The sequence below is a fragment of the Apis cerana genome, linkage group LG8, assembly GCF_029169275.1.
Source record: "Apis cerana isolate GH-2021 linkage group LG8, AcerK_1.0, whole genome shotgun sequence".
Classification (NCBI taxonomy): domain Eukaryota; kingdom Metazoa; phylum Arthropoda; class Insecta; order Hymenoptera; family Apidae; genus Apis; species Apis cerana.
Genome location: NC_083859.1, coordinates 2,096,838 through 2,123,841, shown reverse-complemented (window position 1 = coordinate 2,123,841; position 27,004 = coordinate 2,096,838). Strand labels below are relative to the sequence as shown.

The 27,004-nt window shown below is 22.6% G+C and overlaps 2 protein-coding genes across 4 annotated transcripts in view; one reads left to right on the top strand and one right to left on the bottom strand.

The window, feature by feature from the left end:
• The window catches only part of LOC107997262 (cationic amino acid transporter 3), a 42,460-nt gene extending 20,870 nt beyond the window's left edge, over positions 1 to 21,590 (bottom strand). For 2 of the 3 annotated variants that reach the window (XM_017055719.3, XM_017055728.3), the window contains exons 1-3: positions 20,866 to 21,590; positions 4,010 to 4,161; positions 2,172 to 2,325 (exon numbers count right to left, since the gene is read on the bottom strand). In XM_017055719.3, the coding sequence (XP_016911208.1) occupies positions 2,172 to 2,325; positions 4,010 to 4,156 (301 nt within the window). In that variant the 5' untranslated portion in view covers positions 4,157 to 4,161; positions 20,866 to 21,590. Of the gene's footprint in view, positions 1 to 926; positions 1,043 to 2,171; positions 2,326 to 4,009; positions 4,162 to 20,865 lie in introns of those variants that run through there. The other variant, XM_062077971.1, reaches the window with a different exon arrangement.
• Positions 21,591 to 25,395: 3,805 nt separating this feature from the next.
• LOC107997065 (RPII140-upstream gene protein) lies at positions 25,396 to 26,936 on the top strand. Its single transcript, XM_017055430.3, has 4 exons — positions 25,396 to 25,757; positions 25,849 to 26,100; positions 26,204 to 26,452; positions 26,542 to 26,936. The coding sequence occupies exons 1-4, from the start codon at positions 25,606 to 25,608 to the stop codon at positions 26,657 to 26,659; spliced, it is 771 nt and encodes a 256-aa protein (XP_016910919.2). The 5' UTR covers positions 25,396 to 25,605; the 3' UTR covers positions 26,660 to 26,936.
• Positions 26,937 to 27,004: the final 68 nt, after the last annotated feature.

Here is a 27,004-nt window from a genome sequence, read left to right as displayed (position 1 = left end):
CGATGATGAATATATTTTGAAACACGTTAATTAATTATGCTTGTATTTATTTAGTTGTATATTTATAAAGAAGGATATTTGGTATTAATATCAAGTTTTTCAGTTTTTTTCTCGTAATTTTAATATTGAAAGTATTATAATATTGTTAAATTTATTATTTAAATATTATAGAAATTTAGGATTGTGGAGAAAATTTCACATCGTAAATTATAATAAGATGATAAATAATAATACTTAATCTATCATAGTATCTTTATTTTTTTTATCAACATTGCTCTTGGATTTCCATTTCTTCCATTTTCATCTTTTCAATGTTCTAAATATTCGAAAATTCTGAGAATTATTTATCAAAATTTTGTTTCTTTATTTATACTTTATTTAGTTAATTGAAACGTTCTATAGATTCATTTTTCGCTGATCCTATAATGTGTATAATAACAATTTCAATGAATTTATTCGAGCAAGCATTTCAATAGCACGGTACAAAAGAAAATCCCACATGTCTGTAATTTTCATAATTTCACGGATTTCCAGTTCTTTAATTCCTTCGATCCAATGGCCATCTAAAGTCTCTTTTTGTCTTTACTTCGTATCATGAAAAAGAAATATCGTATGACAAAGAAACATGACGCAAAGATCATGGTTCATCTATCTTTATAAAAATGGGAATTTGATTCTAATAACAAAGTTATAGTGTGTTTCGAATGTATATTAGAATAATCTAAACAATTGAATGCACAAAAAAAGAGTATGAAATAGAATTTTCATTAATATTGAATCTATATCTATCTTAATTCATTCAGATGCAATATAATTCTTATTTATTTAAATTTCATGATTAGAATTTTATTTATCGAAATTATAATAGAAATTATGATACCTAAATTCCAGTAACAGTTACTAAAATTCTATTTATCTAAACTTACTTTAAAGTATATTTATCCAAAGTATCCTTCCATGAGTTTAGCTAAAATGGAATTCTATTGTATGCTTCGTTGATGACTTGACCAAATGTGTCCTAGGAATATCTGCATAATTATACCTAGATAGAATAAAAGAGAACTAAAATATACCAATAAATCTATTGATTCTTAATAAATTATCAAAATCTTTTCAGAAATATTTCAAAGAACATTCGATAACATTCAATTGAAGTTGCAAAAAAATAATAATAATAAAATTTTTAGATGTGCGCGTGTTGAAATAGAATATTAATCGAAAATGATCGTATGGAAAATCGAAAATCGAGCGCACGGGGTCACTATGTAAATATTCAAACCTACAGGGTCTACGCGTCTCGGGACACGGAAGTATGAGTGACAGTGTAGCCCGTAAATCTGATCCAATGTTATTTTCCACTCGCCACATCGAACCATAACGCGTATCCTCTCCTATATGTGTCATCGGGCGAAAATGTATTGGAAGGACGTGCATGGTGATCATGATCCGTACTCGTGACCAGTAGACTGATACGGGAAAAATAGGAAAATGCAAAATCTCGAATGCAGGAAAGGATATCGTGAGAAATTTCATGCTACAAGTGAAACAAGGAAAAGTGGAAAGCATAATTATGTGTTTCACATAATACCGAGAAATTTTAGCAGAAATTTTCGGAACGATTGAAACATTTTAAAAATAAATTTTTAACGAAACAGAAAATTAAATGGTGTGTTAAAATGGTAATTGGAAAACTGGAGCAAATTAATTTTAACTTTTAATATATCTGTGTATTTTATTTTATTTTTATATCGCGTCAAATTTTTTTTTATTCTTTATTCCAAAAGTGAAAACTTAATTTTTCATTAATCCAACGATTATTATTTATAAATATATTACTCGATAAAACCTAGAGGTCAGATCAAGAATGGTATATATGAAACTATATTCGTCCAGACGTTCTATAAGTAGAATCAGATTATATATACTCAGGTATAGGCAGGTTTCATAAAATCTGACACACTGACACAATTCCTAGAGAGAATGTCTATAACCACCAACTGGAATAAAATTATTTCAATTCGTGATATTCAATTTCTAAGAAGTATATACATACTTCATATATGGATAAAATTTTGCATAAAACAATGAATCATCATTTTGTTAACGTATATACGTTATATACGTCGTCAGTAACGTTTTTTTTTTCTTTTTTCTTTTTTTTTTTCACTTACCGGAAAAAATGGAAGCAATGGCCGCAATTATGAACGAGATGACGACACCTGGGCCGGCGACGCTGCGCGCCACCATCCCCGCGACTAGGTACATTCCTGTACCAACGCAGGAGCCAACTCCCAAGGATGTCAAGTCCAGAGTCGTCAGGCACTTCTATAAAACAAAAAACGGATTCATTTAAATTTTTATCATCAATCTATAATCATTATTATTTTTTTTCGCAATTTACTAGAAGAATGATATTATGGATAATTTATAGTTTCTAAAACGAAGGAATCTTGAATTAAATGTATATATTATTTCATTTATTAATACACAAAGGAAAAAAGAAAATTAAAATGAGAATCGCTGATACATTGGAAGTTTGTAGTATGTAAACAAAAGTTTATGGTCAATAGGAAAAATGAATCTCGTCTGCTCATCCGTGACCTAGTTCTCGATAAAGTTATTCAAATATTATACTGTGTTTCACATTGAAAAGTCTTGTTGAAGCGCGAATTCTTCCATGAAATTTTCACTAAATGTTCACTCCCGAGAAACAATAGGTAGCTGCCTAAGGAAGATGTTTCGAAATTAAGTTTCTCAATAAATGAGTGATCAACATCGGTTGAAAACTTTGCCCGTCTATTCTAGTTTTAGAAGAAAAAATTCATAAGAAAACAACGATCGAACGGAAATGTTTTGAGTCTGTACATTATGCAGGAAAAAAATAAAAGAAAAAAAAAAGAAATAACTTATATATACTCCGAATTTTTATGTGGAGAATAAAAAATTTCATAACATCAATTTTTCTACATTGTTATATTTCTACAAAAAAAAAATTATGAAAAGTTATTTGTTTCGTTACATCACGAAAAATTTTTTGAACGATGCTCTATCAAATTATTAAATTAATCAAAAATGAAATTCGTATGAAGAGCAAGTTATTCGAATATTAAAAAAACGAAATTTAAAAAAAAAATTGAGAGACACAAGGTTGATTTAGGGACAAGAAATTTTTAGAAATAATAATAAATTAAAAAATATTAAATTAAAAATCAATATTGATTGTTAAAATTCATCAATATTCCCAAATAAAAGCAACTTCGAAAAACGAAGAATATATTATCTTCTCTATTTTAATTTTCAAATTAAAAAGAATGAAATATAAGAGGGAAAGTGTTTCATCTTGCAAAAAAGAAATTAAGTCCCTATTGCTTGCGATGATTGATGGGCCAGAATAAGGGAATCTGAAGGGACGTAGAAGTTGAACGCAAGGGGTTGTAAAATCTTGTTAAAAATAGACGGAAATCGATACGCGCAGGTGGATACTATATACACATGGGACGTTTCTTTTCCTTAAAGATTTAGAATCTTAATATCATTCTTCGTATCGTGCAAAGAAACTGTTCTGACACACAGACGCGAGAAGACGATTTAAATTTGCTTGTGAGTCTATTGTATCGACTTATTTATTATTGAAACGTTCCATTCATGCAAAAATGATATTTATAATGTTTATAGATATAAATAAAGTTTCTAAATTATCAGGAAATTGTATCGAATCGCAGAAATGAAAATATTTATGAGAAATTATAAATTTTTTATAAACCATTCAAATTAAATGAGAAAAGAATTTTATGGAATAGAATTTTCAGTAGGATAAATTAATTGATCGATTATTTTTTAATGCTTTTATTTTTGCTTAAATTTTTATAATATTTAAATAATGTATTTACAAAAAATTAAAATTTATTCTTTTTCCTATATCCAATTATATATTATATTTCTTTCAGTCTTTTGAGATCACATATGGGTCGAAAAAAAAATAATAAATTGTTAAAATAAAAAGACTTGCCTGTAATTTCTGCTTGGAATCGGTCGGATGCAGTGGCTCAGGTCCAGTTTTTTCCTGGTCATCCTGAAGACTTTCCACATTTTTCGTTCGTATAAATTTCCCGAAGAGCTCCAGGCCTTTCTCCCGATCCATCAGTTCGAGCTTCATTGTTCCTAAAAGCAGATAACATCAAATGACATTGCCTAAAATTAAACTTAAAATAAGAATAATTTTTATTTTTTCAAGAAATCAAAAATTCCTTCGAAATAATCCCTTAGATAGATTAATTTTAATTCAATCTAATTTGTTTCCGAAATAATTAAAATTTAGCTTATTTTCATAGTGACTAACGTTCTAGTAACATTTTGATATCTTTTCTAATCTTTGTCTGATCGATACATACTTGTATATTAGTGTTTTTTTTTTATTTCCTGTTTTGAATTACAAAATTAGATTTATAGTAAAAATATAAAAAAGAAAGAAAAATTTCTAAAATTATATAATTTGACGAATAAAAATTGAGTGAAAATTGAAATTCGATATGGAAGTTCACAAGTGGATGGCTTTTTAAGAGTCTGGGAAGACGCATTTTTAAATTATCGATTTATTATTAGTGACATTTGGCAGATTATCTGCGCAGTTTATGTTCTTTGTCCTTTTGAACAATATTTTTAAGAGGAAAAAACGGGATTTTATTTTTAAGAGGAAAAAAGAAAAATATGTCTCGCCATCTCATTATTCTCAATTATTTTGATGAATCAATAATTAATTTCTAATAATTTTTTCCTTCACAAAATTTGTTTTCATATATAAAATGTCTCACTTGATTTTTTTTTAACAAAAGAATATTTATTAATATATTTGTTTTTCTAAAACAATAAAAAAAATTAGTTGAAAAAATGACAAAAAATTTCGTGATATTTTAAAGAAACAATAATTAAAGATTTAAAAGTCTAAAGTACAATTTTTGAAAAAAAAAATGTCAGTGAAATGAAAATATGTTGAAAGATATTGATATAGTCTCAAAAAAAGAAAAAGAAAACGGATCCAGAAGAGAAAAAAAGGATTGTGTAAGGATGTCAACAAGAAGAATAATCGTTCAAAAAAAAAGTGGTGCATTCTATGAAAGGTATTCGCAGATAAATTATTCAAGTCACGCTTCAAAAATAACATCAACATCTATGAAACTGCCGCTTGAATTTCATCGTACTAATGGAATTCCTGAACATTGACTGATAACTTAAAGAACTATATTGCTACATCCAAATCTGGTTCATTTCGTATCATTTTAACCTTTGCAACTTTTTTTGTTTCCAGAATTATTTTAATTTATTTATTCGAAATATTGAATTACTAAATCATGATCCAATCTAATTATCTAAAAATCTAATTATAATTAGAGAAAATATATAATTGATTATTTTTAATTCTTGATAAATTCTCTTCGAGAGAAAAAAGAAATGTTTTCCATTGAAATTTCTGGAAATCCTCAAGTAAGTCAAAATAAAATTAAAATAGAAAATTTCAATTTTAGTACTTAAAAAGATTTCGACCACATAAAAAAATAATTTAGATTAAATTTATGTCAGATTGATGTGAGATTTAATTTTATATTTGATTGAATTAAATTTGAATCAGATTAAGGTCAAGTTTAGATTGGATTTCTGACAATGAATCACAATCTCCAATAGTTACGTTAGTAATTGCGAATAGTACAGATGCATATTCAGTTCCTTGTCAAAGGAACTACAATCAAAGGCTTATTTTAATGCTGATTCTATGAGTATATTATAATGCTGCAAATTCATAATTGTACTCTATTTTCTCCTGAAGGATACAAAAAATATATAAAGATCACATAAAAAGAATATGTTATAAATATTTATTGCACAAAATATTAAGTAAATAGTAAAGAATAAAATTACGAAATTTAATCTAAATAGATGTAGTGACTTTTAACAATACTAATTATGAATTAATACACTCTAAAATTGTGGCAAAATATATATTGCACAGGTTGACGTCATAAGAATACCTAACCTACATAGTTAAGCAATAAAGATGGCGGCTACAATTAATAAGTGTTCATTATAGATTGATTCTCTTTGAAATTTCAGAAGTAAATAGATAATGAGAGAAGAAGAAAAAAATCACGTCAGCATACACGTCAGTCTACAATAAACAATCTTTCAAACAATTATCAAAAGGATATGCAGAATTTAGATTGCGTATTCCGAAAAAGAAATATGTCACTATCGTAGTGTCACTTTAATCTCTGTCCGATATTTTTAGCTGAAATTACGTTAATGAACATTTTAAAAGTTATTTTAAAACAAATATTTTCTAATCTATCATTTAAATACAGAAATAAAAATGAATTTTTATTTTTATTTTTTTTTTTTAGAAAAATTTCTAGAAAATTTTTTTAAAAAAAAATTGAAAAAAGATTTTCAAACAAAAACTTGTCAAAACTTGACTCGAAACTTACATGTTTGTTATTGCGAAAAATAACTTATAGCAAATCATTTTTGAAACTCATTATCACGTAATCGGAAAATCGACCCATATCTGAATTGATTAAAAGCCCGCAATAATTTCTTGCATGCTCGTGTGCATACTAGAACGTCACCTGTGATATTACAAAACTTTCGCTATTCTATCATGGCGTCATCTGTTCAATTGGTATATTCGTTCTGTTCACATGTATGGAAACTTGCCAAAAATGAGAAAAAATAATATTGAAAAGAGAGATATATAATACTCGATATTTTAAAGAAAAAAAAATTAAAGTTGAAAAATAAAATTAAAATTATTCATTCGGAAATTGGAAAATTTTAAAGAGATTATAAAATAATTTTCTTGAAGATACTTCTTAATGCCATGCTTAATGCCATAAATTTTATTCCTAATACACTACTGTCAATTTTTTCTTGAAGTCGAGAATTTTACTATTGTTTGAAATATACAATTGCACAAAACTTCTTAAAAGTTGAACGATTTAAATTCAACTTCAAAAAATCAAATAAATTTAAAATAATTTTAAAATACTCATTAACATTGACAATAAATTTCGAATGATTTATCATTAGAATGATTTTTCTCGCATTTTTATAATGTTTTCGAACATTAGAGAATATAACATTACACATTGTAAAATTTCAACAAACTTACATTCAAGAAAGTATTATGATCGAAAAAGTTTTCCATTAACCGAATCCTCGATAAAAATCTAATTTAATTTATATTCAAAAAAGTTTATTCATACTCAAAAAAGTTTATTCATTATTTAATAAGAATCTGGCTTAATTATATAAAGTATAAAAATACAAAATTTTTTAAATCAATCATTTTTTGATTTACATTAAAATTTGTTTAAATACTTTGATATATAAAAAAAATTAATATAAATAAAAATTAATGAAAAATTAATTTCTTAAAAAGTAGAAAAGTTAATTAGAAATTTAGTATAAAGTTAGTATAAAGTTTCTTAAATTTATAAGGATTCAAATAAAATTTGTTTGAAAGTAAGGAAACAAGAATCTAATAACGGATTCATATAACATTATATAGAAATTTATGAAGCGCAATACATTTGTTTATTTATAATTAATAGTACATTCATAATGAACGATAAATAAGATTATTATATTGACTATTAAAGTATTTCCTGCATGAAGAAGCATAATATAATTTATGTAATTTAGACATAGACAAAATCTTATCAAATTTTTCGTTCCAAAGAAGCATAAATATCGTTTAAGATATCGTTTAAGAACTGAAAGATTTTTTAATAGATATTTAAAATTTAAAAATTTTTCCGAAGAATATGAAAAAATATAATCGATAAAGTTTTTATATTATTTTATATTATATCCAAGTTTTTATATTAATTCCTAACAAAGATCCAAGTACTTCTATATAAGAACAGGTTTCCCTAAGGAAAACCTTATATGAAACTTTCGGAAAATTGCATCTTCTACCTTTTTCCCGCTCTTTTTTAATTCATAACTAAAGAAAATTGCAATAATTTATCAAAAATAATTACTTCCAACTATTTTTTTCTATTTCCAATTTCAGTGCAACAAGAAGAGTTTAATCATAAATTTTTTAAATTTTAAATTTTTAAAATTAGAACAAGATTAGTTTCATAAAATTATTTTAAATTACATAGAGTAATTTAACAGTGGTAATCTTATTTTCCAAATTCGAATTAGTTTTAATAAAGAATCGTCCATATAATTAAATTAATCATATATTATCAAATAATAGTTTATCAATAATCAATAATCATATGCAAAAATTACAAAGAAAAACAAAAGAGTTTGAAATTTATTATATATATATATATATATATATAATGCAGCATCGAATTCATCTTTTATATTTTAGAATGTTTTATTAATTATGTTAGTTATATTATATTAGCGTTTGAAATCTATTTAATGATTATTAGTACAAATATGAATCATATTTAAGACACATAAACATAAATCTTTAAAGAATTGATTTATATTTAATGAACACCCATTTATGCTTTATTAAATTTGTCTATTTTTCAAAGCATAAAAATAAATACGAACATGAATATCTTTATGTATGATCTGATGTAGGAATGAATCTCAATCAGATTAATAGAATCTATTTTTTTGATTTCCTCTTTTGTTTCTTTTTTTTTTTTTAATTATATCTTTTTAATAATAGCAATTTTATTTTCTTATAATTTCTTATAAGAACAAAAAAACCTGAGGATTTCGTAAAATTCTTATTCCAGTACATTTAACACTCGTAAATACGTTCATTCAACGTTTGTGAATAAAATTCTTCAGTAGAAAGTCTAGATCAATCAAAAGAAATGTTAACAATACCGGTATTTTTTCGAGAAATTGAGCGATGTAATGGCATTAATCCCAGCCAATGGTGTAGAGAAGTTGCTCAGAGACAATTAACCAAGCAATACAGAAAAACATGAAATTTTTTTGTAAAGAAAACAAGTACTCAGTTATCGGTTGACCAATGCTGGCTTTCATCTTCAAGCACAACTGGGACAAAAGAAATTCACTATTCGAATATTTTCTCGTAGCACCCATAAACCAGAATAATAGTGATTATTGTTCCACTTCAGTTTCTTCTCTTTATATGTTTAAGTAAATCGTAGCTTTTTCCTAAAGACAAATATACGAAAGAGTAAGAAATCCACAAAAAACTAGAAAAAACTAATTCTAGAAATAACTAAAAAAAAGTAAGTAACTTTTGTATTTTTCTATTTATTCTATTATAAGTTTCTTCAAGATAAAAGTATATTAGTTATAGAAAATTAAATTTCATAATCAAATAGATCAATGATATAATTTTACGTTTTCTTGCTAATGAATGAAATTTTATTCAATATTTGAATTTTCAATTTATAATATATATATTCAAAATTCACAACATCCAATATATAAATAATATATAATCATATTTTTTTATAATCATATGAATTTTTATACAGATTTCTAACTCCAACGTTTGTATTAATTATTAATTATATCAATGTATCATAAGAAGCTTAGTGAAAGAGTTATTACAAGTTCATTTCACCCAAAACAATATTAACATAGGAAATTATACATAAAATCATAAATTTTTAACATAAAAATATTATTAAAATTTATTATTAAACATGGATATTGTAATATTCAATTATTGTAACAAAATAAAGTTTATGTTGTAATATTTATCTTATATAATATATAATAATATATAATAATATAATATATAATAATATATATAATAATATCTTATCTTATATATTATCTTATAATATTTGTTAAATAATCTAAAATCTTTTTTGAATTTGTTCTAGTTTTCTTTAAATTAATAATTTATTTTAATATCACATTCAATAACAAAATATTTAAACTATCAATTTTTTTTAATCAAACAATTTAATCAAAAATTTAATTTAAAAAAATAGATTGGTAATAATCTTGAAAAGAATTTTTTTTTTTAATGAAATTTTTTGATAACTACTCCATTTTAGGATATTATTAATGATATTTCGAAAGAATCAGAATGGTTTTTTTTTTATTCGAAATATTCATATGTTGTTATTTGCCAAATTGATTAACGAGTGGAATTTTGATTCAGTCCTTTATTTCGATGGCTATTATTTGTTATCCATTACTTATTTAACGACTGCATCACTGCAAAAATGATATTGATATATTATTATTTATTTACAATATATCCTGATATCTATTGCATTTTTTTTGGTCCTCATTCGCTTGAATATGCAAAAAAAAACATAACTCTCTTTTTACAATTTTCTTTTTACTCAGTTCTTTTAAAAAAATATATTTACATTGAAAAAGAACATTTGAAAGTCTTAATAAAAATCGTAATTTGTCATTTTGCATACATATATAATGCATATTTTATAAATATATTATTATTTACTACTATTAAATTAATAAACATATAAAAATAAAAAGAAGAATACATATAAAGGATCTCATATAAAGGATCTCATTCGATTATATCAGATAGAATGAAAAAGATATGTGTAGTGCACAGTTCGTTTTGATGTCAGGAACAACTGAAAACGAAGGCATTCTTGCCCGTGAATTTATTTCCCCTATGAAGATAGCTAGCATACCGCTTGTTGGCTATTGGCCAACTCTTCTAAGGTCGACCTTTGCACAGAGACGACCAAAATCCAGGAACGTACGTATTGAAAGCATTATCAATTCACCAATTCTCTATTCACGTTTTATTTTTACTACATTATTACTCATTGAATCTTACAAATATGGATTTATATAAGTGCACGATATATTTATTATAAATATTTTTGTAAGCATTTTTACATATTATAAATTTTTACATAGATAAAAAATTTTATTAAATTTAATTTTATTAAAAAGTAAAAAGATTGAAATAATATTTTATTGAGACTTTTGTATTTGATAAAAAGTAATTTTAAAATTGTTTTAGAATAAATATGTAGATACAATTGTGATTCAAACGATAAGCAATGAGAACATTCAATTTCACTGCTATTTCCGGGTCAAACATTCGCGAAGGAGTCTTTTTGCTTCTGCTTCTGATGCGAAAGCTCATATGACCGTAAAATTTTGCATAAATTTATCAAAAATGGAACAGAAAACTTCTTAGTTAAAACTTTCTATTTCAAATTTGTGAAATGAAAAAAAAAATATTTATATAAAATAAAAAAAATTTATATTTGTTGGATTAAATATTAAAAAATATTAAAATTATTAAATATTATTAAAAAATATTAATTAAAAAATATTAAATATTAAAAATATTAAATATTTTAAATTTATTTATTGATCTTATTACATGTACTTTTTATTTACAAAAAAATAATTGCAATTCTTAAATCTTAAATCTTTAAAATTTTAAAAAATATGAAACGTGAATATCAAAATAATTTGTCGGAGATGAAGATTTTAACTCTAAACAATTTGATAAATGAAATAACACATTTTCCATGTGACACATATATATAAAAATTACATATTTAGATATTTTTCACATCAAGGACCAAGTATTATATGACTTAATTTTAGATACATCTGATTTTGATCTGATTTTTCTACATTTCGAGATATTTGATTCAACGAGGATAATCTATTTTTAAACTATTTGATAAATAAATACATACATACATATATATATATATATATAAAGTAAAAAAACTTTCTTAAAATGCAGAAACATCAAGCATGCATAATTTTTACTTTTTCATTCTTCAATTTGATAGAAATGAAATTAGGAATGAGGGAAAAAAATATCTTTTTTATATCTAAATAGATCATATATTGTTAAATAAAATAAAAAAAATTCTCTGTAATATAATAATTTAAAAAAACAATTGAAACGAAAGAAAAATGAAATGAAATTATTTTTAATAAATTTATTAACAAATTGACATTATATTATATTATATTGATATTATATTGAATATTTTATATATATATATATATATATAATTCGATATTGGGAATTATAAATTCAATGGTTACGTGTATTAATTTACATCAATTTTTATTATATGAAAAGAAGATAAGAAATTAATAAAAGAATCAATTTTATTGTTTCGCAAGAAAGATCATTCAGTCGAAATAATTGAATTATATCATGCTACTAACAGCTGACCTGTATCCTAACCTCAATTCATTGATGTATACCATGACCTAATCCTTTCTTCAACACACTAATTTGTTTTTTTAATCGACTATGAAAGTACAGAAAAAATAAAAAAGGAAAAATATTGAAATGACACAATTTTAAACATGCATTTTGTAATAATAAAATATAAGATTTATATATTTATATATATATATCATCCTCAATGCAATTTTGTTTAAATTAAAATTATTTTATTAATTATTAATTTAAACAAAAATATTAAACAAATAATGATAGTAAATAATCACATGATCATTAACTTAAAAAATTAGCAAAAATTAATCTCATTCTATTTAATTTCTCAACAAGAGAAAAACTATAATGATCAAATTAATCATATTCATTTGAACGAAAATGATAAAAATGTTTAAATTTTCAAACAACCAAATAGGCAAAAAAAAAATTGATATACAAGTTCTATTTAATTAAATCACACGAAATGGTATTTGTAATAGAGAAAATGCGATATTTTTAAAGCTGTCACAATGAAATACAAGCGCTTGTAATTGCAATTCTACGAAGATAACGTTCCGTACATTTTATTGCATATAACTATCGTGAAATTCTTCCAGATCTGAAAAAAGCATGATGATTGTAATTATTGTTGATACCTCGGTAACTATGTTATGTTAATATTTCGCATGTCATCATTTTTAATTGATTTTAATTTCAATATTTGAAATTCTATATTAGATATTATATTAGAATTAGAATAAAGAATCTAAGAATTTAAATTTTAAGCTATATTAAATTATATTTTTGATTAGTTTTATTTTTAATTTTATTTCAAATTATGATTAAGATAATTTTAGATTAGATCTTATTTATTAAAATAATTTAACAAATTTTAATATTAAATTTGATTAAGATAGTTTAAAAAAAAATTTAATTTTGTCTTTAATTAAAATCCTCTTATAGATTTTAATTTCAATTATATTTATCTTTAAAATAATATCAATATAATTTTAATCGATTGAATTAAAAATATAATTAATGACATATTAATTAATTTTATCTTTTCAGTTGTACAATTTGGTAAAGGAAACAGATTTTATTCATGTTATATGCAACAATGAAACTAACAAGCTACAGATGGTATTGTTATATTTCACTTGTTTGATTAAAATTAATTCATCATTTGAATGATCACTATGATTTCTAGGAAACCAGTAAATACAATTCAGTTATTAATTGAAAATTACTAAAAATAATAAAAATATATCAATATATCATATATCAAGAATAATGAACATTAGATTTTTACTTAATTAATTCAGTCCTTTCTAGAAAAAAATTCTTTTTTAACACTTTCTTAAAATAAAATTACAATTCATATAAACAAATATTTTTTGCAGAGAATTTTTATTAATTTAAAAAAAATTAAATTTCGTGCATATAAATACATCTGTTTTCGATGATAATTAAAATTAACATTGATTTATTAATTGCCATTTATAAAACTAAAGAAAGTAAAATATAAAAATTAAATTCTATATAAACAATTCTATTACAATCATAAGAAATTTTAAATTTTAAACTTAATCGATTAATGAAGTTAAAACAGAATAAAGGTAATTAACAATTGGATATTATAAATAATATAAAAGCTGAAAGATTCATTGCTATTTAATATGCATATAAAATTAGTCATATGATCAAAAATAATATTGTTTTTTATCAAGAAAAATTGAAAGAAAACTAATTGTGTCTATTTTTTTTATTTATTATAAATACCATTCTTATTTATTATAATGATTCTTATTTATTATAAATAATGAAGCTTTAAGTGAATAGAATGAATTTGAATACTATTAGATAATCAATTATATTCTGCAAAAAAACATTAGATATTAAGAAAGAAAATTAAAAAAAAAGATGGAAATTGGTTTTGTTTTATAATTGAATTATTAAGAAACAAAGGTGAAAAATAAAGCTTTGAAATGAAATGAAAATTAATTCAATATATGGACATAAATAATATTACGTAATCTTTTATTTTTTATGCAATCAATTTATGTTATAATTATGAAATATGATTTAAAAGAATTGTTTCATTTTTTTTTCACTATTTTCTATAATTAAAAATTTTGCAATTTTAGAAAATTTAAATAAATGAAATATTTTATAAGTACATAATATTTAAAGTTAATTATTTTCCACATAAATATTATAGATATTATATTCATTCAATATTACGGTATCATATAGATAATTACATGCCATGATGAACTTCATTATCTTAGTATTCTTTAAATATAGATTTTATGAATTAATTTTTTTAAATAAAGTAAATATATATAGAGAATCATTATATATATATATAAGAATAAAAAGTATATAATATATATAGAAAATAATTTTACATTAAACATAATTCGTAACTTTCAACATAAGCATTTTCTCTTTAAAAAAATTAAATTTTTATATATAATATATTGTATGTTGGAACTTATCCAAAGTAAAACTACGGATAGTTAGATCGTGGAAATTTTACAAAACTGTAGAAAAATCGGTTTACAACTTCTGTCTAGAATTTAAACCGCGGAAAATTAACCTTCAATTGATCTTAAAATGAATATTTTATTCAAATTGTTGGAAAAGTTTTGTTTTTTTTATTCGTTCAATTGAAAAACAATTTAATATTCTAGAAATTACTAGATACTGATTTTTTAAAAATGTCCCTAGGAATTGTAACAAAACCAAAATTGAATAAAGAGAATTTTAGTGCAAAAAGAAAATTCTAATAACAAATTCTCATAATATCGATAATGGAAACAGTAAAGAGACAATACATTTTTATTGAATATTTTTATTGAATAAATAATTATATATATATATGTATATATCTCGTCATAAGTTGAGAATTCTAAATTTTAAACAGTAAAGATCAATTTTCATAGATATTTCTAATTCTTATGGGAAGAAATTGATGAATTAAAATAATGGTTTTGATGAAATATCACTTCTCGTTGTTGATTAACGCGGTGCACGTGCGACTGCAGATTTGGTCGGCAACGAGGAGGCCTTACAACGTAACCCTGAACTCTGGTACATCGATCTACCGCAATGCAACGGACAGAAACAGCAAGAAGCCTCCTCGTGCGAAAGAAGAATCTGGGAAAAAGAAATCTCTCTAGTGATTCAAATCGATGAAGACTTAAAAAAAAATATAAAGCACAATTATCCCTCTATAGTGCCATGTTACATAGAGATTAGAAATTTATAACTTTACTATCTACTTATTGCTTTTTTTTTATTGTTGTATAATTATTCTAATGAAAAATAAGTATTAATAATTATTGTTAATTTTTATTTTACAAATCAAAAGAAAAAATTATAGTCAATATAACTTTCTTATAAATTTTGAAAAATTCATTTATAGAAGATTATTTTACCAGAATAAACAAAATGATGGAAATAATTAAAATTATCTCGAAATATAAGAATCTCATCAATACTATATATATGTATTAAAAATTTTAATATTCCTGATATGGAAATAGATATAAATATGTTAAAATAATATAAAAATAAATAAAAGAAATAGAGAATTGAAACAAAACTTAAAAAATTAGATTCAAAGTTTTAAAAAAATAAGTTTTAAAGATGAGATTTTGTCTATAATATAACGATTGAAAAAGTTTCATTCATTACAAGAAAAACAGTTTTTTTTTTTTTCATTTTTTTTTTTCCTTTGAATAAGCTAAGACCGAATCTAAAAAACTTCTATGCCCTGCTTTAGAACATATTACGCGACATTTTAATGGATTTATTCTTGAATGCAAGAAAATTCAATTTTTCATTCAACTTCCGGTAAACTAGAGAAGAATTTTTGCAAGGAAATTGCTTCTTAACAACTCGGAAATAGCATAAATTCCTGTTAAAAAAATCTACGAGATAAATATCTAAGCAACTGAAAATAATCAATATATATAATCTAATAATATAAATTTATTCTATAATTCGTTATAAATACGTTCGTTAATTAATTAATTAAGAAAAATAATAAATATTATAATTTTCTTAATAATTTAAAACATTGATTGATCATTTTTATCAAGAATTTTCCTATAAAAAATTGAAAAAATTACAATCGTCAAACATTTCTGAAACACTTTGAATTAATTATTAAGAATAAAAATCAACATATTAATTTAGATTCTTTAAAATATATTATCATTTTGAACATTTTTTTTTAATTTTATTTATCTTACTTAAATACCAAGATTTTAATTCAAATTAAATTTAAATTCATTGCTGACTGCTGCTGAAACTTAATTCATTATCAAATCTAATTTCCATGCATATCTAACATATATTAAACCAAATTTAATCTAATCATATCTCGAGCACAGTTCAAACCTAACTTAAACTTAATTCAAATCTATTTCAAACCTTAAAAAAAAAGTAATTTTCAAAAAAATAATACATTAGGGTTCGCTTAGAATAATTAGCAAGAAAATAATAAGAAATTGTATCAAGAAATGAAAAAAGTATCAGCTGATCTAAAAAATGGAAAGCACGTTTTTGCTTCATTGAGATAATGGTTATGCAATGTAGTGATGCAAAAAGAAAAATCCAATTGGAAGACAATTTCAAGAAGGTTATCCTTCCTACAATTTCGCAATCATCTGAAAAATTGAAAAAAAAGAGAATGAAACAATCAGGAAAAAAAAAGAAAAAAACGATTAAGCATTCTTCAACTTCTTATTATTTTAAAAATTCTATTTTTAATAAGTTGCCAAATATATTAAAGCAAAAATAATAGCGAACGATTCATTATACGCTTTTTTTCTCTTATAGAACGTGCTTCCTTTTCAAAATGAACATTACAAAGATGAAAATTGCTCCAGAGTATCCCAGATCTTATCAAACGCAAAACCACCCCTATATTCCTGTTAATTGGCTCGACTTCACAAGTTCCTATGATTATTCCCACCGCTTCTTCGTTTCTTGTAATCCGTATCTGCCTTGTTTTCTCGAGAACTGAAGCTCTTCTCTCTTGTTAATTAATTATATTCACTATGATTATTATTTTACATTCTATGGATCGTTTGTTTACTTAAAGGGATAATCGTTGATTCTCTGCTATATCTAGAGAATTAATAGTAACAAACTATAAATTATATTACGATAAATTTAAAACAATATAATATTTGAAAAATGATTAATTGCATTCATTAATATTACAAAACGATATTTATTAAAAATATAAATGAAAATAATATTATAATAATATTCAACATAAAAAATAAAAAAATAATATTTTTATTTTCAAATATACATTGAATTAAAGAATATTTATTTATAAATCGGAAATAGCTTCAAATAAATTTTCAACATTTAATTTAAGAAGATTATTTAATTTAAGAATTGAATTTTTAAGATTAAATATTTAAAATATTGCAATATAATAAGTGATAATGATAAAGATCAAAAAAAGTTTTGAAACATGAAAATTAAAATAATTAAAACAAATATTTTCTAATTACAATTAAATGCAAAAGTATATTAAGATTGATGTGGTAAAACATTATGTATAAATGAAAAAGCAATTGAATAAGCGAGATTAAGAGATACGTTATTAATCATTTGAATAAAATTACATCGAAATGGAATAAAACTTTTTCGTAAAACTCATTAAAATCTTTTAACTAGATTGTAGCGTATCTACGTGACTCTTTCAAATCGAACTTGTTATACGATTACGTAATTCGCGTGAATAAATTGTCTTTATGAGAAGAATATGGAACAACTATATAAATCCATACTGACTATAAATTCAAAAGATGCTTGAATATATAGCATAAAATGCACAAGATATGTGTTGTTTGTCATTACATTGAATAAATAGTATAGGATACTTCGATCGACATATTGCATAGACAAAACACAAATGGCGCATTGTTCTTTTTAAACTACAAAATAACAATGAGATTACAAAAATTATTACACGAAATAAGAGAAATATATTTGGAATATTTGTATATGCATATTTCGAATATTACTTTGATATTTTCTTGTTTGATATCTTCTTTTGAAAAATACATATATTTCTTTTATTATTAATTTTATTTTTTATTATCAATACAAATATCTTTTTTTTATTATTGAATAATTTCATGTTTCAATGTGTAACAAGTCGATTGATAAAAGGGAGCATCTTGTATAATCAATGGCAGCATTTAAAAGTGATGGAAGAGAAAAAATACCGAAACATTCTTGGCAAAGAAATACGAATATCAATAAACACAATGAATATTGCGTGTCACATATTATTGAAATATAAAAATATGAGAATGAAAATATTGGAATATAAAAATGAAATTGGAATTTATCGATAGTCTGAGCATTAAAAATCAATTAAAATGGTAACAAAGCTATTTGAAATCATTTGATATATTATATGTATATATATAAATTATGAATAAAAAAAACGATATTTTTTATATTAAAAAAATATGACATAATTTTGAATCTGGGAACAATTTAATTCTTTAATTAATAATATTCTCATTTCATTTTCAAGTTATAAATCCACTTTGTTATTCTTAAAAATTTTAAAAATCATTCATCACAAAATTATTTATTATTTATTTATTATTATATAATTATATATTTATTATCATTTTATTTTTTTATTTAATTTATATGACATATTATATATTTGAAAAATTTTCGAATATATGCAAATATGATGACAGAAATATGATTTAATCAAACAATTTTCACATTTTCTCTACTTTATTCTTTTCTTAATTTACTATTTTAATTTATTCTTAATAAATCTTCTTGTTTATCTTTTATAAATATATTAAAAGAAATGAATTAGATATTCGTGAAAGATTTTCAATGACATTATATCTTTTTCTCTTCTAGAGATAGAAAAAGGAAAAACTTTGAAAATTTGAAATTTCATACGCATCTAATGTAAGTAATTAAATATTCAAAAGCTAAAGTTTGTATCTAATTTATCTTTGATTTTATATCTCATATTATTTAAAAATCGTAGACCATATCAATAAGATATGAATAAGAATTTCAAATCATAAAAAATCAATAAATTAAACATTACAAAAATTGTAATATATATATTTTGCTTTAAAATTTAAAAGAAAAAAAACTCTTTAAAAAAATCTGTATTAAAAGTATTTACCATCTATCTAAATCTTTAAAATTTAAATCTAAATCTTTAAAATCTTTTGACTGGTATCTCTAGCCTAACCTAACCTCAAATGAGTCATCATGAAAATTTCTATTGATAACCAAGCATCATTATCTATAAAATATTAGAAAAAAGAATTTTAAATTTAAAAACAGATCAGTTAATAATGTTGAAAAAAAAAAAATATAAAAAGATGATTATTTATGTACAGAAAATTATGTTTATCACAAATCTACAAATGTTTATGATGAATAATTTAATTGCTTGATTAATCGGTTATGGAAATATGATAGATAATATGAGCAGAGTCATTTAATATCACTGCAAAATATTATTGAAAACGAAAAAACTTTTGCTGAAATATATATATGAGATAGATATATGAGAATACCAGGAAAATAAGAAAGAAAAAAATGTATTAATACATTAGTTATTTTTTTTAGAATTAGTATCAACTGAAATAATTATAAAAATTATATTTATGTTAATAATTATAATTAATTATATTAATTCATATTGAATTTTAAAAGTCTTTTTAAAAGGAAGAATAAAAAGGAAATCTTTTTAACTAAATAAAAATTAAAAAGATTAAAAAGCTTATTTTGACATTATAGAGACAAAAAAGAAATTATTAAGTCTCAAATTGTAACTATTTTAATAATCAATACTAAACATCTCCTAATATTTTTACAAAAATAATTTTATCATTCAAATCATTTAAAAATTTATCAATAATAAATGTCCAAAATAAAACAAATAATTATAACTATTAATTTTAATCATTCTTCATTTCAATCAATTTTCAGTATCAAATGCAAATATATAATAAATAAATTTTCTTGTAATGAAATTATTTTTACTTTCTTTTCAAAAAAAAAAAAATTCTTTCCTTTATCCATATTCTTTCTTCTTGAAAAAAACTTCCAATCTCTTGCAATATGCTTTACTCTCTCGATGTTAAATAAAAAAAAAAGAAAAAATCTCTGATCAAATCAATTTCGAAACGAACTTCTTTTGAATTATTCTTCTATTCTTTTTTATGAATCATGCAATCTGTACAAACTATCAGGATTTATTTTGTTTCGAGAACAATATATATTTTTTACTTTTTATTTTTTTTAAAAGAACATAAGCAAGAGAAATAACTCTTTTCCAACTATTTATTGTTCTAAAATTAAATATTATCAAAGAAATTATCATACATACGATAAATTGTATTTTTTAAAGTGTGACATCTATGTTAACAATTTATTTCTAACAATTGATTGAATATTTTATATTTTTGTAAAGAATTAATAACGAACATTGAATAGAAAACCAAGTATTGTATTCAATTTATCATGCTTTTTTCTTAATTAATTTAAACTAAATTATTCTAAATTAGTTTAATTAAAGATTTATAGAGTCTGTACGTTTTTTTTTAAACAAATCTATTCCAAATTTAAGACCTAATTTCGATTAACACTATATATAATATATCAATACAACGAGTGACAAAATATGATGTTTATCTTACCTCGTTTATTCCGTCGTCGCGATCACCCTGCTTTTCGTCCACGATATAAGGAATCACAGTTCACAGTGGAGTGGTGCGAAAGTACACTAATCCAGGATAGTCATCGGAGCTGACTGGATAATTCCGTATAACTTGTCAATTTTGTTTCTCACGTAGCAAGGGAACGCCAATAAACGATTGTAACGATGGAATAACAAGGTACACTTTTTCTATTTCTACGCATATATATATACTCGATACATCTGTCTATAATTCGCATGACATGACTCGTATTTCTTCTATTCGTCCGCTAGATCCACTGGTTTTTCTTTTTCTTCACCATTCAGTCGAACATGCTCTGATCTAAACAAATTCGGATCAGGTGATCCTCGATTACAAGAAAAATGTTTTTTTTTATACAGTTTTTGCGAGTCGCTCAAGCAGATATCCTTCTTTTTTAAATAGAATGTTCTTACTCTTTCACTTTCTCTCTCTTTAATTTTTTAAAATATCCGATAAATAGTATTGACTTGGCTTAGCTACAAAGTGAGAAAAAACGCAGTTGTTGCTTTCTAAACTAACGAAAATTCCGGCACACACAACTCTCTCTCGCTCTCGCGCTCGCGCTCACACGGCTCCCGGTGCTGCTGGCCAGAGTCACATTTTAGTGCGATACACACGGGTGGCGATGCTCCGTGGGGCTCGGCTTGATTCCCTCTCTGTTCGCCTTAGCTACTCTCTGTCCCACCCCTATACTCCTGATCCCACTATCTATCTCCCCACCCTTGAATAACCCCTCGACGAAATACCCTGATCAGGGTGGTAGTGGTGAAGATGATGTTGATAGTGATGGGTATGAGTTACATTAGTTACTTTGATTTACATTAGATCTATTGATTCATTGATTTCAATGATCTTGATTTCAATCTGCTCCAATCTGATTTTGTAAATTTTGCTATTTTGTTGTTTATTCAACAAAATTATTGTATTGGATCAATACAATAAATTCTACTTGTTCTATTAATTTTTTGATTTAATTGATTTGGTTGATTCAATTTCATGAATTTTTGAATCTTATTTTATTAAGATTGTTTAATTTGAATTTAATCTGAATTGAATTGAATTTATTATATAAATTATAACTATAAAATAATATTTTAATACTTTAATAGATTTAAGTTTTTCAAATTGGAAATAATTGTTTCGTAGCATAATTTAATCCCATTAGTAGCACCCCATAAAAACACCCTATCAAATGCTACATCACTGATGTTTTACCATGTTTTTCCTTCTTAGACCAATAAAACCTGATAGTGTACTACACGCGGGAGTGCCCTGTACCCTAAAATATTCTATAAATCTTTTCCATAAATAAATAGCAATCTGTGAAGATTAGAAATCATTCTTTTATCTTTTTAAGAAAATCAAAAATAAAGTTTATTCTATTATTCGTTTATAGTATATCTTTTAATATCTTTTAATTATCGCTATTATTTATTATATAAAATTATTTATTATTAAATTTGGAATTACTTCACAACATAATATATAATTAATTCATAACATAACAAAACATAATATTTTGCATACAACTTATAAATCATTTTATAAATAATTAATTAATAAACCTATTATAGTAGGGAATCACTTTGAAAGAAATAATTCCAAAAAAATTTACAATTACTAAAATTAAAAAAAAATATTTTTATCATCTTAAAAAAATATATAATCAAGAACTAGCAAACAAATTAATATTTGCAATTTTCATTTTTTGAAAAAAAAATTTTAATGTAATTTCAAATGTTAGTACATGTAAAATATAAAAATACATGTAAAATATAAAATATAAAAATTACTCTGAACTATTTCATTAAAAATAATTTATACAAAATACAAGTAATATAATAATAACACGAAATTCAAAATACCATATGTTTTTGCCATATCCAAAATAAAACAATTTATTTTTGTTGAATACGTCTCTCCTATTATATCGTGGCTTCGAAAATATCTAACTTCATATAGAATTATCATATATAATATAGAATACATACGTATAATCTAGATACAATTACATATTTAAATTTATAAATTTATATATCTTTATTTAAAGTGTGTGTGTGTGTGTATGTATGTGTATAATTTTTGGATTTGATTTATTTTGATCGATAATTTTATAAGGTTAATTAAAATTAATGGATGTTATAAAAGGATAGCATGATTTTTTAATAAAATTAGATATTCTCAAAATGAAAGTAAAGGCAAAAATATGAAATCATCTTACAGCTTAAACAAATTCTGTATTATCCAATATTCGAAATATAATTTAAATGAATAGATAAAAAAAATTTTGACCTCATTTTGAAATCAAATATTTCCTAGGGATTTTGAATATCTTTGTTTAGTTGCTTTGAATGAAAATAATTGAATGAAAATATAAAAAAATTTTGAACTAACTAATTTTTCCAGGATTTAAATTAAAATTTGTATTAATGAAATAACTAGAATTAAAATAATTATTTTATTTTTATAACATAAAAATCACATTTTATTATTTTATTATGTTTTTTTAAATTTTTTTTTCAAATGAAATTACATGAAGTTAAAATTGAATATAGTTGAGTTTAATTTTTATTAAATATATTCTTTGTAAGTTTTTGTAAAAAATTCTATTAAAAAAATTCTTCTAAAAATCCGTAGAAAACAGAATATGAAAGGAAAATGAAACATTACTTGTTATTGATAGTGTTTTTACATGATAAATAAATGTATTTATCAATATTAAATTATTAAATTATTAGATTCTGAAATCGAATATTCCGAAAACTATACAAGATAAAACCAATTCATTTTTCAGCGTATTTTTCAATTCTTCTTTTAGCGTAACATTCTCAACAATGTTGTAAAGAAAAATAAATAAAATAAATAAAATAAAAGAATCATTTATTTTTAAAAAATTTTTTTATAAAATTTTATAAAATTAAAAGAAAAAAAATATTATTTATAACTAATAAATTCGTAATAAAAATTTTTTAAAAATTAAATTTTTAATAAAAAATCAAAAAATATATTTAGAAATTAAGAATTAAAAAAGAAAATTTAATAATTGATTCTTAAAGATTCATTTGAAAAATTTTTTTTATTTTATAACAAAATTATCCAAACTAACACATATATCATGATACAATGATAATAAATTTGTAGAGCAATCGAATAAAAGAATTTTAAAGAAATAAATAATATTTATTAATTAGAAGATTTAGATTATAATAAAAATAAATTTGCAAGTCGAGCAAAAAAATTCTTATGAACATGATTATTGCTTATAAGTCATTTGTACGAATTTATATTATAATTATTATCTCAAATAATATAATCAGTAATTATAATCTCAAATAATATAAAAATAAAAAAAAATCGAAAAAATATTATTAAACTATTCATAACTACGTCCCTGATTCTATCCCTAATACCCCTACAATTGTCCCTACCTTCATCCATTCTCCCCACTACACAGCTAAAGGATTCTCCTATTGACGTTCCACCTCCTCCATGGCTTCCCCACTTCTCGCGATCCTTTCCAACACACCCACGCGTACTATCTTTTGCGTACTGTAAACCACGTTCTGACGTAATATTATTACGTCAAAACGATATCGTACGCCGGCGCATATAAGTAAATTCACCGATGTATTTGTTCATATCATCTATTTTAAATGTCTAAACGTGAAAATGATTTTAAAAATTTTGTAATAAAAGCTTTATTGCTAATCAATATAAATAAAAGAATCCTTATTTGCATAATGACATTTGAAAATATACTTCTTTTACGAATAATATTGATTTTACTGTTAAATCTGAAATTTAACATTCAGTTTACGAATTATAAAAAGGCGCGAAAAATGTTACTCATATGATATGAATTGACTTGGAGGCGCCACTATCATCCATTTAAAAAAAGATTATTCTAATTTTCATATAAAATTATTATTTCATTAAAAAATAATTTTGATGCAAAAATTAAATTAATGATCGTCCTTGGTACAAATATATTTATATAAAATGTTTCATTTTTTTTTAATATATTTTCTATTATATTTATTTACAATGATATTTTATTTAATTATTATCTAATTATTATCTGAATTTATTTAATTATTATAGTAAAAAATTGCAATCTTTTTATTTTTTATTTAATAATTATTAAAAAGAAAAAAGTGGAGAATTAATTATTATATAATAATTTATAAAAATATAATAAATAATAAAATTTTAAATAATAGATATATAATAATAGACATAATATATAATAGATATATAATAATAAAATATTTTTAAAATATTTATTTATATAAATATCATATGAAACATGATAAAAAAAAATAAATATTGAAAAATATTTTTTAAAAAGTAAAAAAATGTTATTTATATAAAACAGTGATTTTGAAAAATTTGAATATATTACTAATATCGACTTTTAAAAAATGTGCGATCTCATATAGATCTCCACATTTTTCCGATTGATTCTCAAATTCCCAAAAAAATTAGAAATCGAATCTCTAAGTTCTTTATATTCAGTGGAAAATAATCATAATCATAATTACTGTTACATATTATTTAAATGGATAATTTAATTTATAAAAATATTAATTTTATGAACAATAAAATGAAAATATAGATTAATAATATATTTATTAATTACATGCTTATTATTACAATTCATAAACAACATATAATAAAAATAGCGGTAAATATATAACGATGTTACGTGTAGTAATAAACAGAAGATTGATCTGCTCTGCATTTTTTCCATTTAATTTTTCATCCGATAATGATTCTAATGAAAAATTAACAGAATTATCTAGAAGAAAAGCATTTATAAACAAATATAAAGGTTACTTTTTTGACGACGAGTAAGAATAATCATTTAATTTATATTCATTATTTCTTATTCCTCTTACTTACTCTTTTTAATCAAATTATTATATTATTTATTCTAAACAGAAAAGGATATCCAACTAAAGAACTACAATCAGTCTATAATGCAACGTCTTTAGGTTTTATAACAGGTTTCTTATTAGGTGGATTAAATAAAGCAAAAGATATTCGAGAAACTCATAAAAAAGAAAATCAAGCTACCTTATATAAACACAAATTTTATGCATATCGAGATATACAAAATAAAATAAACTTTGCTTTAACAAAAGGGGGTATTTCATTTGGCATAAAAGTTGGATTCTTTTGTTTCTTGTTCTCGTAAGAATTATATTTATAATTTCTTTTTTTTACCTAAAATTTTTTCTTTTTATTATAATATTATAGTTTTATAAATATAAATTAATATAATATTCTTCATTAGGAGTATATCAGCATTCTTATTTGTATATAGAGGAAAATTTGATGTGTTAAATACTACATTTAGTGGTGCTGCAACAGGTTTTATATATAAAATGAATATGGGTTTGAAAGGAGCATTTGCAGGAACATTATTAGGAACAATAATGGGTGCTATATATGGTTGTATCACATCATTCATCTTATTCATAACTCAAACTGATATGAATAATCTTTATGAAGCAGGATCAAAATTGATGAATGCAAGACGAGAGTAAGTCTCCAATAATAATAATAAATTTTAAATTAAAAAGTTTTATTTGTCCCAAATATTAACAAATAAAATTAATTTTTATATTTTAGTAAAATAAAAGAAAATGCAAGGAACATAATACAGGGAGAAGAATTAAAACTAAAAGAACTGCATGAATATAGTCAGAAAACAAATCATATACTTGGAAAAGAACAGCAAAAAGAATGATTATTTCAAAAATAGAAATTTAGTAACAAATTAATATATTAAATTAATATATATAAAATTTATTGATTATATCATAAATTATTATTTAATAATTCTTTGTATAGATAATAATAAGTAAATTCAAATTAAAATGATAAGAATAATCCTTTTTCATGAAAAAGGAACAAATTTTCTAATTGTATTTCATATTAATATAAATTTATCTATTTTATCTAACTTATTATTTTGTAAAAAATATATAAAAACATCTTATAATATAATCAATCATAATCTTAAATTTCAATTTTTATTTACATTTTAATAATACTCTCAATTAAATTATAAATGAATGAAATATTGAGTTAC

Excerpts from the sequence above, each read along its gene's own strand:
- LOC107997065 (XM_017055430.3), top strand. The coding sequence starts at position 25,606 with ATGTTACGTGTAGTAATAAACAGAAGATTGATCTGCTCTGCATTTTTT. Across the intron at positions 25,758-25,848 it reads GGTTACTTTTTTGACGACGA|AAAAGGATATCCAACTAAAG; the intron begins GTAAGAATAATC and ends TATTCTAAACAG. Across the intron at positions 26,101-26,203 it reads TTCTTTTGTTTCTTGTTCTC|GAGTATATCAGCATTCTTAT; the intron begins GTAAGAATTATA and ends ATTCTTCATTAG.